The sequence below is a fragment of the Limulus polyphemus genome, unplaced genomic scaffold (assembly GCF_000517525.1).
Source record: "Limulus polyphemus unplaced genomic scaffold, Limulus_polyphemus-2.1.2 Scaffold1416, whole genome shotgun sequence".
In the NCBI taxonomy this organism is placed as follows: Eukaryota; Metazoa; Arthropoda; class Merostomata; order Xiphosura; family Limulidae; genus Limulus; species Limulus polyphemus.
In genome coordinates, this window is record NW_013667026.1 from 244,695 (window position 1) to 259,859 (window position 15,165).

Consider the following 15,165-nt stretch of genomic DNA (forward strand, 5'->3'; position numbering starts at 1 on the left):
AATGATTCTAAATATTCCACTTTCATGGTATATTTTTTGACATTGATATTGATAGATATATTCGAAATGGTGTATTTAAGTGTTTTACACTCACAAAAAAGAAACCTATCATTCTATAGGTATTTGAAGAACTTGTAGCATTCTGCCACAATTTAATTCTTCGTATTGTTAGCCGACACTAGGCAGCTGATACATAATTGAATTGAATGAAATTGTTGCGGAATGCTACAAGTTCTTCAAATACCTATAGAATGATAGGTTTCTTTTTTGTGAGTGTAAAACACTTAAATACACCATTTCAACTATCACAAACTGTTGTAGGCCTATGTTAAAAATTATCTTCAAAGCTCTCTAACAATACTGGGAATAATGTAAAATTAACTTGTTCAAAATAACAAGTACAATACCAAACATTAATCCAAAAACTTCACAAAACACACTAATTTAACTCTCTATCTTGAAAATAAACTATCTCTTTGATAACCTTTCAATTCACTCTAATACATTCAAAATACAGTTTAAAACAATAATTTCACAAACAATTTAGGTACCTCACTATAAAGTTGCCTCATGAAAAATACATTTAAAAAAATGATCACTATATTTGCTCAACTATAGTTCAACTACAAAGAATGCTAGACAAAAAAAAAAAAAATTATAATCACTGCTTACCTTTAATTCTTCAATAACTGTTCTGTTTAATTTCAACTCTTCCACAATCGCATGGTTAGTTTTTACCACTTCCTGCTGTTGGTCTAGAAGTGTTTGAATTAATACATTCTGAGTTCGAGCCATGGCACGAATCTGAGCATCAAGGCGTTCTGGGCTGGGTCTTACATACTGTAAAGTTTGTTTCATTTTAGTAAGATTAGATATAACTGCACTGTTAAATAATTCTAGAAATTTATTATATTACTTTTCTCAAAAATCTTTACAGCATTTTGAATTGTTTTTTTTTCCTTTACACTCAGTACCTTTACTAGTCAAACCATCATACTTTTAATACTGTTTAATTTCTCTTATCTATGCAATTAATTTCCAACTTACAAACAATAACTACAGATGAACGGAAAGAAAAAAAAACATTATATCAATGCTTAACTTACACATAATACCCTTTACCACAAAGTATGCATGTTTAGATTCAAACTATATTTGGTGTTATATTTATGGGAACTTCTCAAGTCTATATGAATAATAAGGAAGACAAACAAAAAACAGCACATTAACAAACCATAAATTATTTGAAAGTAAAACATTTGAACAGAATATACTAGGTTACGAAAAAAGGTGTTGGTGGTTAAATGTTTTATTTGTTCCTCATGTTCTAAAATTTTGTCATTGCCATCCATAATTTGGAATTAACAGACTAGAGTTAAGGCAGCTAGTCAACAGTACCCATTCAAATTCTTATGTGAACGAATTCTCTGATTTGAAAATTATCTTATAGTGCAACTATGGCACTTGAAATGTGGAGTGCATTTTTGCAGCAATTGGATGTAAATCATAAACCCTCAGGTTCACAGTCTGAGAATGCTAGCTACTATACCATCCTTGGCCGAAAATTAATCAAAATCCTCTAAATCCACACTGAAATTCTCCGAGTTTCATTTAATGGTATAAAGTTGACAGTAATTTGGCAGGAGTATTTCTGATCACTGATACTTTTCATATAACCTATTATCTATTATTGTATAAATATGATCTATAAACAAGCAAAACAAAAGCTTAAGAATGGTGTGCTGTGTTTGTGTGTATATAAACTTTCTGGGTATTTTTAACCCTTTCGAGACAGGTCACAGGTGAAAGCTGTAGCTTCTATACTATTCCATGTGCAAATACTTTGTATACCATCCTAAATTCCATTACTTGCAAATATGATACTTGATCAGTTTTCAATGCCTATTCTACTTCAATGCCCACATCTATTTTATTGTGGGCCACTTGAAGTTCTTTTTTACCAACATTAAGGGCAATGAGTCTCCTTCATGTCTTACTTGCTTTCTCAATTTCTTCATGTTTGATGAATATTGCCATTAGCACAGTCAGCATTTATGCCATGTTCTTGGCTAGAAAATGTAGCATGAGACTGCCTGTCTCATACTTTGTGAGGAAGGGATTTATTCTCTTTGCAACAGTTTTGAAGAAGAATAGCTTCACAGCAATCAATGGATCATCATATGACTTCTTAACCACAAAGAATTTTGTTTCTGGGTTTGTCAGTTTCTTCTGATCAACTGTTTGTACATACAACTTAACATATGGCCAGACCTTGAGTACTCTCTGCCACCAACATATGTTCTAGCCATCTGTGCTGACAAAACTTCATAAGAAATATGTCACTGCCTGAGAGTCTGGTGTAATTCTCTCTTCTAGCTGATGTATCTTTAAATAACCAGTAAAGGCTGCTGATGGTGTGTGATACATTCCACTGTGATGCAGCTACTCCATCTTTGAAAGCTCTGTGTATGATGTGCAAGCCACAACTTCCAATGTTCAAACATTTCGTGTGATGAACTTTTTCCAACTGCATGAAACTTCCAGTTTATAGCTGGACCATCTGTGGACAACTGGAGAACAGATGATAGACTTACCTTTAGCTGCTTTATTCCATGGATAAAAGAAGATATCATATCATTTGCTATTGTATATCCGAAAAACTCTGAAATCAGATAACATGTAACTACTTTGTCATTATCCCACATATGCACATCAAGTTGTTTTATCTTTGTAACTTTGTTTAGTGACTCTACTTTTCTTTATTGACATTTGCTCTATTAATAAACTTCTGAAATAGGGAGTCAATCCAAACTGTCATGTAGGAGCACTTCCTTTCTGACAGTGCAAAAGTTTGAGCAGTTGTGCTATTTGGAAACATAGATTTAAACAGATTTGTTAGACCACTGCATGAATTATAATAGTTTGATGCAACAGTTTTCAGTGTCCACAATATTTCAGCTTTCAGGACAACATTCCCTCCAACATATGAGAAAACTGAGGTTCTTCTAATTGCTGTTGATGTTTTACCAGTCTCATCCTCCACAATCCCTATGGGCTTTGGTTCAGGCTCTATAAAAAAAAAGACATTCAAATTATGCATAGCATAATACTCTTCATGATTATTATAAATATGCATTTATTTATGTTATTTCAATTTGTTGATAAATTTAATTACCATAAACCAGATCAGCTTATAAATAAATAAATAAAAAAAAAAGAAGAAAGAAAGATATATATAGAGAGAGAGAGAGAGAGAGAGATAATTACTTAGCTATTTGGCATTAAAAAACATACAAACAGTGGATTTGATAAACTATTTATTTGGTCATATTATTTCTGTTATTTATTCATTAATTTTATTTACTAGAAGTTTTTGTGTTAATCACCAAAATCACAAATTAATTAACCTTCATTAAACTATGCTTACTTTCAGGTCCAGCCTTGTTTTCTGTTTTGAAGAGCTGTTTTACTGTACATGTCGAGGCACCATGCAGTTTCTTTTTCAAAATTTCCACATTTGTTTCCTTTGGTATGACTTCGGACTGCCGGCTCTCCCATATATGACACATCAAAGGATTTCTTGCACACCTTACAAAATGTGTCCGACTTCAAGTGATTGTCAAGTCCCAGCCAATCAGCATATTCTAGCTTGTCTACCCATATGTCATTAAATATGCATTTTCTGCACAGCATCACAATTTTAATTGTTTATTCAAACATATGATCAAGGTCCAAGGATGTGCATGAAAGATTAATGTGAGCACAGCACTATTTACAGGGATTCTAGTATGCATGTACACCAATAGTCAAGTTTGACTGGGCACATGCAACTAGCTGACTGGGGAATAACTATATGCCCCTACTGCAAGTAGCAGGTCTACTGGCAAGATTACGAAAAAAATTTTTGAACTAGTGTACTGTTTTTATTTTGTAGCTGTGAAGAAAAACAAAATAAATATTCTTTATTATGCATTTATACAAATACCAGCACATTTCCAGGAGAAATAAAGTAATGTCCAGGAGTTTTCAGCACTTTTTCAGGACATCAATTTTTTTCAGGATTTTCCAGGAATTCCAGGGTGTGTGCAAACCCTATTTAATTCCTGAATTTCATTTGCCTCAAGGCCAGAAGACAAGACTATTCAAAAACAATTTTCTTAGTCTACATACATATAAACATTCAACTAAATTTAAACTACCTCTCTATGCTCAGCACTCAAATTCAGGTTGCTTCTTTCTGACTTTTCCTTTAATATACCTCTCACTTTCTGAGGAGTACTTTGCCATGGTCTAGATATATTAGTGCTCTCTTGTGGCTGCTTATCCTGACTGTCAGAGCTTTCTGACAATGCTCCATCTTCTTCTCCATTCTGGTTCTCTTCAGAATCTGTAACAACAGAACCAAACAATCTATATTAGGAACAAAACATACAAACACTGATTTTAAGTCATCTAATTTTCAAAATAGTAAAATATTAGTTTTCAACTTTACTAGTTGAAAATGTTTACAAAACGATCAGTAATCAATTTATATAAAAATTGAATTAAGAAATTCTATATTTAATAGTCTAAGCAACTAAACTATCAAACAATCAGATTTAGAGTAATTAGCACTATCATGTATGTTGCTGAATTACAATCCAAGTCAACAAGGTCTAACATCATTCAGCACTTGAAGTAATCTTCAATCAACAGCTGTAAATTGTGCAAAAATAATTATATACTCCTAAGCATGTAACAATTAAATTATAAAACATTGAGATGCTAGACATCAGTGGTAAATTTAAGTCAGGGATAGAAATAATGAAATAAAATTATATTCACTTGAAGGAAGTTATCCCTCATGTAAATTTACATTCCCTCATGAACTGTTTTTTTTTATCTAATCCATGCAATACGTTCACTTTCATAGGTCATAACTCGAGGAATACAAATAAACCATGCATTTCCGATCGAAAAAGTTAAATTCTTCTGGAATTTAATATCAGCACCCATAAAATATTACTGAAGTATCCTTTTTAAAATTAGTCTTGGAAGCCACTATAAACCATATTGTCATTGAACTGCAATGTTTTATGTTAGTAAAACATTTATAGTTATGAATCAGTCTAAACATTATTCACTAGAACACTATCACAATTTTCTTTTTTTTTGTCCAAATTATTTTTAGCACCTGAAAACTACTGTGCAAACTTTTCACACAAAACTATTAAACTTGGGTTGACTACACTTTATACTGGATTTGTTCTAAGTGTTCACCTACTGGATTTCTCTAGAGCAAATTATTACACAACAAATTAATCAGTGAAAGTTTCATGTTTCTTTTCACTTTCTTCATGTAAAAGATTAATATATGTACTTAGTATGGTATTAAGCTAGTAATATAAAAGTAATTTTCTCAAAGATAAAAATCCACTCTCAGTGGATATACCATATATGTAGATAAAACTTCTCAGTGTTAATTAATTTGTTTCAAATTTTGATTTCAGCCTATTTTTAATACAAAATAATTTATTAATGGACAATCATAATTAATTTACAACAACAGAAAAATACTACTTGATTTCCAACAGGCACATACAGCTTTAAAAAGTTGATAATACTATCAAATCTATTTATTAAGTACTCTGACATACAAAAAACATTAAAGACTATATCTAAGGTTTTCAAAAGACAACAGCTTTCTTCATTATGGGGAAATGCAGAAAACTCGTGCCTTTGAAACACGAGTTTTTAAACTCAAAAATCATTGTATCATTTTTCTATAAAACAGAGTGGTTACTAATGAACTTTCTTTCCATATTTCATTGATGTATTTTTTAAATAAGTTAATAATATGCAAAACTTTTACAATGTCAACAAAGTATTTCACTGAATAAGTATTTCATAAAGTTTTTGTTGCAAGACAAGTAATGATGACTATGCCACTGCAATAAAACCTTATTAGCTCCAACTGCTCTGAAAATACTTTTAAAGAGACATGCTTGAATCTAGTATGAAGAAAGTTAGGGGTTGGAAACACAGAAACCTTCAAGAACTTGCTTCTTGAACTCTCAGAAGCTAGCTAAAATTACATGTGCAGGAGAAGATACCTCTTAAGACTTTTTAGCACATTGTTTCTGATTATAGAGAAAGATAGCTAAAATAGTGAAGCAAAAATGAAAAACCAAAACTAATTATACATCAATAAATAGTACCTTTGAAATAACTTTTAATCAGCATTATAGCTTAATGTTGAGAAAAACTTAGAATAATTATCATATGTAGGAGTTTTATAAATCACATACATATCTATAAAAATACAATGGTATATATATTTGCACACACACACACACACACACACACACACATATATATATAGAATTATTTATTTAATTATTTATATTACTAAATAATTTTGAATGAACTGTTTTTATGAATCTTTAGTAGATAAAGAAAATTTTCTTAAATATTACTAATATTGAAAAGCAAATATTTAAACACAGTCAACAAATATAATATGATTTGATCAAACAAATAAATAGAAATAAGCATGAAAAAATCAGATTGGTTGGATTTCTATGGAAAACATTCAAAAAACTAACATGTATAGCTTTGTAATAAAATACAAATCACTAAAGGGTGCTTACGTGTGCTTCTGTTAGCTGCACTGAGCTTATTCTCTACTTCTTCAAGCATTATGTCAAGCTCTGCATTTAATGAATGATATCTATCACCACGAATTCGGTCCATTGTTAAGTAGAGTGCATCTCGAGTACGGTTCAGTAGAGAAATGTAGTTGTTCCATATTGTGATTGAGACATTTTGTCTTGATGAACATCCTAGTTCTTGTTCAGATAATTTCTTTAATGACTAAAACAGAATTAAAAGATAAATTTTCATCTAGTTCCAACAAATGCAAGTTAATTTCATATTCACATAAGTTTATTTTGGAACTTGAAATTATAACATAAACAAACATTACTGGTTTTATTTTAATTATATTTGGCAAAAAAATCTTCTTTAACAACTAGATGATAATAACTTCACACAATGTATTGTCACTCCTGTAAGACAAATTCTTGCTTTTACCTGTGCTAAGTAAAATGAGGCATACGCTGACTTCAGAGAGCTGAATGCTTCAGCAGCTTCATTATAGTGGCCATCATTCATGGCTCTACAGGCTAGGAACAACCTGCCTTCTTCCTGGAGAGCTGAGACTTCTTCACTGGAAGGTTCATTTCCATAACTTGGAAACAAACGATCTTTAGGTGTTCTCAAAGTCTGGTTTACTACTAACTTGTCTAACATAGATAAAGCTACAGTCCAATAATGAGATGCACGAGCTTCAATGTCTAGAATTTTTTCTGTATTTGCATCATCACTTGTGATATTAGACCGTAGCTCTGAAGCCTATATAATAAAACAATTTTTTAAATGTTATTTTCAAACACAATAAAATATAATCCCTTATTGTTAACTTTAATATTTAATAGCAGTTAAAACAAAGTATAAAACACTTGATGAATTTTACACTGTTATGATTAAATTAAGTTGTTTTATTCTCGTTAATTTTTTCCATCACAAAGTTTAAATAAAACCTTCATTCAACTAACCTTTAATAACCATTATGATTTCCGCCTGCTTAATAAGTTGTCAAACATCCAGTCTAACATCAAAAGCCAAAACTTTAAATCACATTTTTGACAATCATTATGCGTATTGTGTTTTGAAATGTCTTTCACTCACTCTTTTAATGATTTAATTATTTAACAAAATTAGCAAATAGCAAAAAATATTTCAAAATGATCCACTTTCGATTGTAAAATGAGTATTTAAATTCCTTCTATAAATACAAAAGAATTATAGAAATTATTGAAAATATATAAAACTAGTGGAAATATAACAAACAAAAAGTACACAATTACGGTCTTTACCAGCTATCAAAGTGCTATAGAAAATCTAATGTAGTGCATTTTGAATATGTTAATTAGCAGCTTTGAACTATGCACTTTTTCTAGTGGCCATGTTTTTATCTTCACAAACTCACTACCTGGTCTGCAAATAAGCGAGCTAGGTGTACAACAAGCGACACATCCATGCCATGATTTCCTACTCCACGAATCACTTCTAACCCTCTTTGTAATGTACGTCTTAACTCTCCCAGCTTTTCTCTACATATGTAAAAACAATAATTTCATCACACAAAGGATTCATGTCTTACACACATTTATTGATTTCTTCACACTAACAAATACATAAGTGTTCACCACAACACATTTAATATTAAAACAAATATTCAACAAGCTTCATAACATATTTATTCTGTGTTTTTATTGGTAAGTAAAAACAATCATGAAGTACTCACTTTGCAATATTAGCATACAGTTTATATGTTGCTTTCCACCAATTGGCTTGCTCATTGGTACACAGAGGATCTGCAATATAAGAAGGTACACACAAAGGAGCATCAGCTGCTTTGTGATGGATCAGTGCTCTACGTTGCTCAAGTGCTAAGTTGGCTGTGTAGACAGTGGCATGAAGGAAAGCCTGTACATCTAGCAATGATAATGATTCAGGTGCTCCAGAATTTAGTGTAGGGCTAGAATATTTCAGTCCATCAAACACCTTAAAGGAATCAAAGTTCTTTAAGCTTACATGGATAATAAGGAAATTATTTAATGTATGAAGCAACATTATTTTTAAACAACTCACTGAATATACTAAAAACAATTTTTTTTTTTTAATGAGCTGCTCCAATGGTATATTATACACAAAATACTTTCATGACAGAATAACCATAAATTTAGTTTATCAAATGCCTCTCAGCCTAATGTGTACTTAAAATTTTCTCATAGTAGAATAACTGTTAATAAATAAATTTCATTGTCATTCACTTTAAATGTCCTATTTCTAAGTTGTACCTATGTATAAAATATCTCAGCATTAAAGTTACAAAAAATCAAAGAAAACAGGTCAGATATCTTTAAGGAAATAATTGACATACTTTATTAGCTCATACAGCTTTCAAGTTGGTTCCATATAAATACACTTGTTGCCTAACAGAAGGAATAATATATCTATTTTGAGCTTGTAACTTATACTTGATTACACACACACACACACTTAGAAAAAATACTTTTGTTTTTGCCATAGTTTATTAGCTCTTCGAGAATAATGGTGATGAATTTTAATACATTTCAGTCACCAGAAACTGAAGAAATGAAAAATAAAACTAATCTTGATGTGTAATTTTAGAACTGTGATTATAAAATGTTGTTAAAATTTGTTGTATTAGAAATTCAAACTGGTTTTATTACAAAAGAAAACTAACAAATTTTCTGATTTTTAATTTGAAGTAGCATTAAACATTATTTACTTGACTGTAATGTATAATTTTGACATGAACCAGCCGAAAAAGAAAAAAATCAATAGCTACCTCAGCCTCAGATTATTTTCAACAACAACAACAACTTAACAACTCATACTTCAAAGAGTATAATACTTAAATGCTGTCATCATAGAAAAATACATGGAGCATTATAATTTTTTTTTCATAGGGTTAACACTCAATGCTTTCCATTCAGTAAAATGTAATAAAATTTCTATACCTCAAACTTGTACTTGGGATCTTTTTTCTGCTGATCTTCTCCATAACTTTGATAATGTAAAGCAAGCCAAATGAGATGATGTAACAATTCTGGTTGGAGTTTACTTGCAACTGAAATAAAATAAAACCAACACATAGTATACAACATTTATAACTTAGAAGTTAAATTTTGTGAAATACTTAAGGTACACAAGTCATACAAGAATAAAAATTTAGCATACTAAACATTAAACATCCCACAAAAATTAAACAACAACAATAAAACAACTAACCACATAAATATTACGTCACCAAGAAATTAATGTCGCATTTTAAAACACTTTCATTAACCACCCCCCACAAAACGTATATCACGTATAATAGTTAAACGAACTGCCTAAATGTCATGTTAGTGTAGCCTACGTAATGTGTTTTGTTTAGTATACTCTAATCCTGTATAATGATGGCACACAACGAGACACACATTCAGCATGTAATGCTGTTTGAATACAAGATGGGAAACAATGCCTCTGTAACCACAAAGAATATCAAAAAATTTATGGAAATGTTTTGAATGTTTATAACTGCTAACGATGGTTCAGCAAAATTTGTTCAGGTGATTTTAGCCTTAAAAAACCGTGATGACATGGGCCGACAAGTTGGAACTGATATTGATGCTCTGAAGATGCTTGTTGAGTCTAGCCCAAGGCAACACACTTGTGAAATGGCCCTGAAATTGCATGTCCCAATATGAAACACTGCATAAACATCTAAGAAATATGAGAAAACTCCATAAAGAAGGTGTTTGGGTGCCTCATGAACTCTTCGATGATCATCGTTACCAGCAAGTGAATGTTGCTTCGTCTCTCCTGGCAAGTAATGCAAGTGAACCATTTTTGGACAGAATTGTCATCAGTGATAAAAAGGGATTCTCTTTGCAAATATTAAATGCCAAAAACAATGACTCAGTCCTAGACAAACACTATCTCTGACCCCAAAACCTGGACTCCATCTGCAGAAAGTGATGCTTTGCATTTGGTGGGACATCAAAGGAGTAATTCATTTCAAACTCCTCAATCCACAGAGAACTGTCAATGCAGAGATCCATAGTCAGAAACTGCAACATTTAAATCGAGCCCATCATTAGAAATGCTCTTCACTCATCAATCAGAAATGTGTTCTTCTTCTCCATAACAATGCACATCCACATGTGGCACATTTGAAGCAACACAAGATTATGGAGTTGGGTTGGGAAATTCTCCCCTATCAACCATATTCTCCAGATATGTGGCACCATCAGAATACCATCTTTTTTGTTCGCAGCAACACCACCTTAATGGGAAAACGTATGCAAGCATGGAAGTTGTTAAAGAGATCAACATGTTTTTTGTTTCAAAGCCAAGTGATTTCTGTATTCAGGGCATTAGCAACCTGATTGTAAGATGGAAAAGTATCACCAACAAGAATTGAGACTATTTCATTTAACCCTCTGTTCCCGAGTAACCTTTATTGCACATGACACAAGGTTTTAGTGTCTTACATTCAAAATTTGTTTAATTTATACCAATTAGAGAAGCATAAAATATTAGCTAATAATCCATATTTTAATAGTATACAAGTTTTAAGTTCTTAATTCTACAAGGAAATATATAAAAAAAATCCTGAATTTCCACTAGTGTGACCAATGTGACACATTTTGTCTTAGCATGTCATCATCCATATTTTATATATCACCCTTCAAAAATTTATGAAATTAAATGTAAAATACTCTCTATAAAATCGTTATTAGGAATGCATAAAAGTAAGCACATGTCTAATGAGATTCATACAAAATAATTCAGTTCTAATGAATAATACTGTAAACAAATGCTAAAATTTAAAAGGTAAATTATAAATATTTCTAAAATTAATATAACAGAGAATGGTTACTAGTTTGTAAAATAAAAATAGTTCAACATTATAATATGCACAAAATACACAAAGCTATATTAAACATTTATCATGCATTCCAAGAATGTTTGCATTTTTTGTAATAAATAAATGTACAGTGTGCATGTCACAACTTTTTAGAAAATTACATTCAAAATGTAACCTTTTCCCTACAGGTAGATCAAAGTATACATGTCACGACTTTTTAAGAGAGTTACATTTAAAATTGTATATGAATAAAATTGGCATCAAAACATTGTTAATAAATTAAATTTTAATATAAGTTTTATGTTCTTAATATTATAAAGAAATATTTAAAACAATGCCTTTCACCTGTGATGTGTATCAAAAAAGTTAACATAAAAAAAAATAGGCTTAAATTTCATTGATAACCAACAGCAATAAAATGAGGACAAAGGTAAGCACCATATTTCTTGTTTTTCATGTACAATCTTTGTTTATTATCATAAAAAGTAATTAAATTGTATTAACTAGAAACTTATTAAGTTAGATTAGGTAAGGTAATGAAGTGTAATAATTCTTCAAGAGATATGCTCGTGAACAGCTCGTGCATTATGTCATTCAAAAAGGTAATTTGATCTACACATTTTCCAAGTGATTTACAACTTGTGTGACAGGATTATTAGTTAGACACAGTTTAAAGGGTAATAAAACAATAACATTAAGTATACAGTTAAGTATTAAGTATATGAGCCTTAAGCTATTTAAGATTAAAAGATGTAATTTCCTGCTACAATTTGCAATTATTCTAGAAAGAAATAAAGGATAATTTACATTTATTTTGTTTTTTATTGTGGTTGTGAGGTTGGTCAAATCAATAGTCCATACAGGGTTAGAGTACAGAAAATAACAGATAATCTATAAAGATTAACTGAAAAAACATTTAATATTGCTTTATGAGGTTTTAAAGGTTACATAAATGAAAAATTACAATTTTTCAGATGAAGTATTTTTAATATTAACATGAAAATCAATTTGCACTTGGAGCAGTCAACACTCCATGTTTCATAAACAAATCTTTAGCACAAATACTTAATTAAAAAATCAGATATTTTTGTGTACAAAAGACTTGTAATGTTTACAGAAAGCTTGTCAAATTTCATGAACATACATGAAGCATATTAGAAGGTATAGTATGGATACTCTTGGGTCACAAGATCAGTGAATTCTCCTAACCCAGCAGCAAGAGGGTTAAAGTGTAATTAACTGCAACTTGGCACTCCATTTTTCTTACTTACTATGTCAATTAAAACAAGATGACTGAATATTCAATACCTTTGTCATATTCTTCCAGTGCCTCCCAAGTTGGAAATTCAAGACTATTTTCCAGAAATGCCTGGTCTTTCAAAAAGTATGATGTACATGAAGTAGCAGATTTTCTGGATGTAACACTTGGAAAAAGTCTCTGAAATATACGCTCTCTGACCTAAAGATGAAATTGCATATCTTTATCACAAGGATAAAAATCAAAGGCCCAAAAAGTATTACTGCCCAATGCTCGATTATTATCATGTTTAGACAGATGCATATATAAAATAAATGTTTATATTCTAGCATATATAGACCAATTAGAAGGTATTTTTCTCATAATATAACAAAATTGTGTCAAAAGTACAATGTGCACTACAATGGTCAGACACAAGTATTCAAAGACAGATACAACAGATATTATGGCAAATTTAGGAAAATCATATATTACATATACTATCGACATATACAATACACATGTATACATTTGACAAGCATGCTAAAAGCTTTAGTGATAAATTCAAGGAACAAATACTTCACTAACACAGATGAGACACACATGAACAAACAAAGTTAACATGATATATAGAGACATGCATGATCAAGTAAACACAACAGTAATAAAGATAAGCCTCAAATGACCAGTACAGATATACATGGTCAAGTCAAACATGTTTTTAATTCACCTCATATTACGTGCTCAAAGTTCAAGTTCTGATCTTTAAATTTTAAAAATTGAAAACATAGTAGCAGTGCACTCATCTTCTGGTTAAGAACAGGTTTTCTTAGCTTAATGGCAAGAGTTTCTAGCATTATAAGGTAGAATTCTTCCTACAAATGGAGAATAATGTAAGGACATTATAATCACTAAACTTAATAAAGGTAACAGGGATGTTGTTTTAAATAAAGTGGACTACATCAATGAAGTGGAAGCTATTCTAAGAAATACAGATAATTTTTAGAAATTAGGAGTGATACTGCAGCAACCACAAAAATTAACTTGTGATACCTTTTAAATAATAAAAAAAAAGTCATCATAACAGAAGAAATATAAAAAAAATCACACCAAGTACCAAGAAGTACAAAATTTAATGTAAATTCTTACTACAATGTTGTCATCGCTCAGGCAAAGCATGATTTTTTTAGCCTTCAATCGTATTTAGTTACAGAGCCATCAAATAGAAAATCAGACCCCTCTTGTCACATCCCCTCTTTCAGAAATTGCCAATAGTTCTCTCTGATGTATAATACTATATTTTTTAACCAACAGAAAGCCAAGGTCTTAATCTTTCAAATGAAGTATTATATTATGTTGTTTTCTGTACAGAAAATCATCTATTTTGCTTCCAGTTCAAAATTTATTCCCACAGGAAACATATCGATGAGCTTAGCTGAACTTTCAACGGCTCATGTCTCACAATCAGAAAACTGTGATAGTTATGGGACATTGTTTACTTTTTGCATGCTATTATTTTACGTTCTTTGGTACATAATTCAAATAAATGAAAAATTATCTAGTGCAGTAGTACTTAGTATGACAAAGTAGGGTTAAGTGTAATCGACAGTTGAAGAATAAAAAAAAGACTCAGGTAAGTACTTTATTTCTTGTTTCTCATGTGTATTCTTTATTTATTATTATAAAAGTAACTAAAATGTACAAATTAGAAACCTTTTAGTTTAGATGAATTTAAATTTGGTAAAATAATAATAACAATAATAAAAAATTTTCATGGGCGATGTTTTGGTGGTTATGACCAACCTCATATACATTATAAAGCTGTCTACAAATGACTGATTGATTACAGAAAGCTTGCACAATTAAGTGAACATACATAAAGCATATTAGAAGTTATTAGAAGGTCAATTTGGGGTCTTGAACTTGGCTGATTCAATCAAGCTCGCAGATAAACATCCCAATATAAAGTTTACAGTTGAAAACAAACAAAGAAACAAACTTTAATAACCAGGGTATACTTACCACTGAAGTGTATCATAAACCCATTTTCACGATACATTATTCACATTTTGAAAGTTTCACCCCCTCAATCTTTAAATAAATTCAGGTTAACACTCTGCTATAGTGTTTAAAATGTTAATAAGTCAAAACTTTTTTTGAAGCAGAAGTTCGGAGTGTTAAAACAAATTTTTAGAAATGACACTGAATTGTTGGAAAGGGTTCAGAGTTGTCATATGAGATAAAGAACAGTTAGAGAGAATCTGAACGAAGTGTTTCAGATTGTTAAGAGAATTGATACTGTAATGCATCATCTTTGGAATGGGTTGCCTTCGGATGTGGTAGATACAGTGAATTTAAGGGAGTTTAACCCTATTGCCCCGGGTATCCTTTACTACGCATGACACAAGATTTTAGTGTCTTACATTTCAAATTTTATTAAACT

The 15,165-nt window shown here is 30.8% G+C and overlaps 2 protein-coding genes across 3 annotated transcripts in view; both read right to left on the bottom strand.

Annotated features, from left to right (window-relative positions):
• The window catches only part of LOC106463471 (E3 SUMO-protein ligase RanBP2-like), a 111,885-nt gene that overhangs the window by 69,329 nt on the left and 27,391 nt on the right, over window positions 1–15,165 (bottom strand). For both annotated transcript variants that reach the window (XM_013923506.2, XM_013923503.2), the window contains exons 13-20: window positions 12,794–12,944; window positions 9,591–9,700; window positions 8,348–8,607; window positions 8,033–8,153; window positions 7,072–7,392; window positions 6,630–6,852; window positions 4,200–4,387; window positions 673–840 (exon numbers count right to left, since the gene is read on the bottom strand). In XM_013923506.2, the coding sequence (XP_013778960.1) occupies window positions 673–840; window positions 4,200–4,387; window positions 6,630–6,852; window positions 7,072–7,392; window positions 8,033–8,153; window positions 8,348–8,607; window positions 9,591–9,700; window positions 12,794–12,944 (1,542 nt within the window). The remainder of the gene's footprint in view (window positions 1–672; window positions 841–4,199; window positions 4,388–6,629; window positions 6,853–7,071; window positions 7,393–8,032; window positions 8,154–8,347; window positions 8,608–9,590; window positions 9,701–12,793; window positions 12,945–15,165) is intronic.
• On the bottom strand, window positions 1,618–4,144 carry LOC111086769. The gene is made up of 2 exons (XM_022390967.1): window positions 3,428–4,144; window positions 1,618–3,069 (listed from the first exon to the last, which is right to left on the bottom strand). The coding sequence occupies exons 1-2, from the start codon at window positions 3,567–3,569 to the stop codon at window positions 2,750–2,752; spliced, it is 462 nt and encodes a 153-aa protein (XP_022246675.1). The 5' UTR covers window positions 3,570–4,144; the 3' UTR covers window positions 1,618–2,749.

Bases quoted from the DNA above. Each gene is read 5' to 3' on its own strand.
- LOC111086769 (XM_022390967.1), bottom strand. From the start codon at position 3,569: ATGTGTCATATATGGGAGAGCCGGCAGTCCGAAGTCATACCAAAGGAA. The intron at 3,070-3,427 runs GTAAGCATAGTT...TTTTTTTTATAG, and splicing joins AAACAAGGCTGGACCTGAAA to AGCCTGAACCAAAGCCCATA.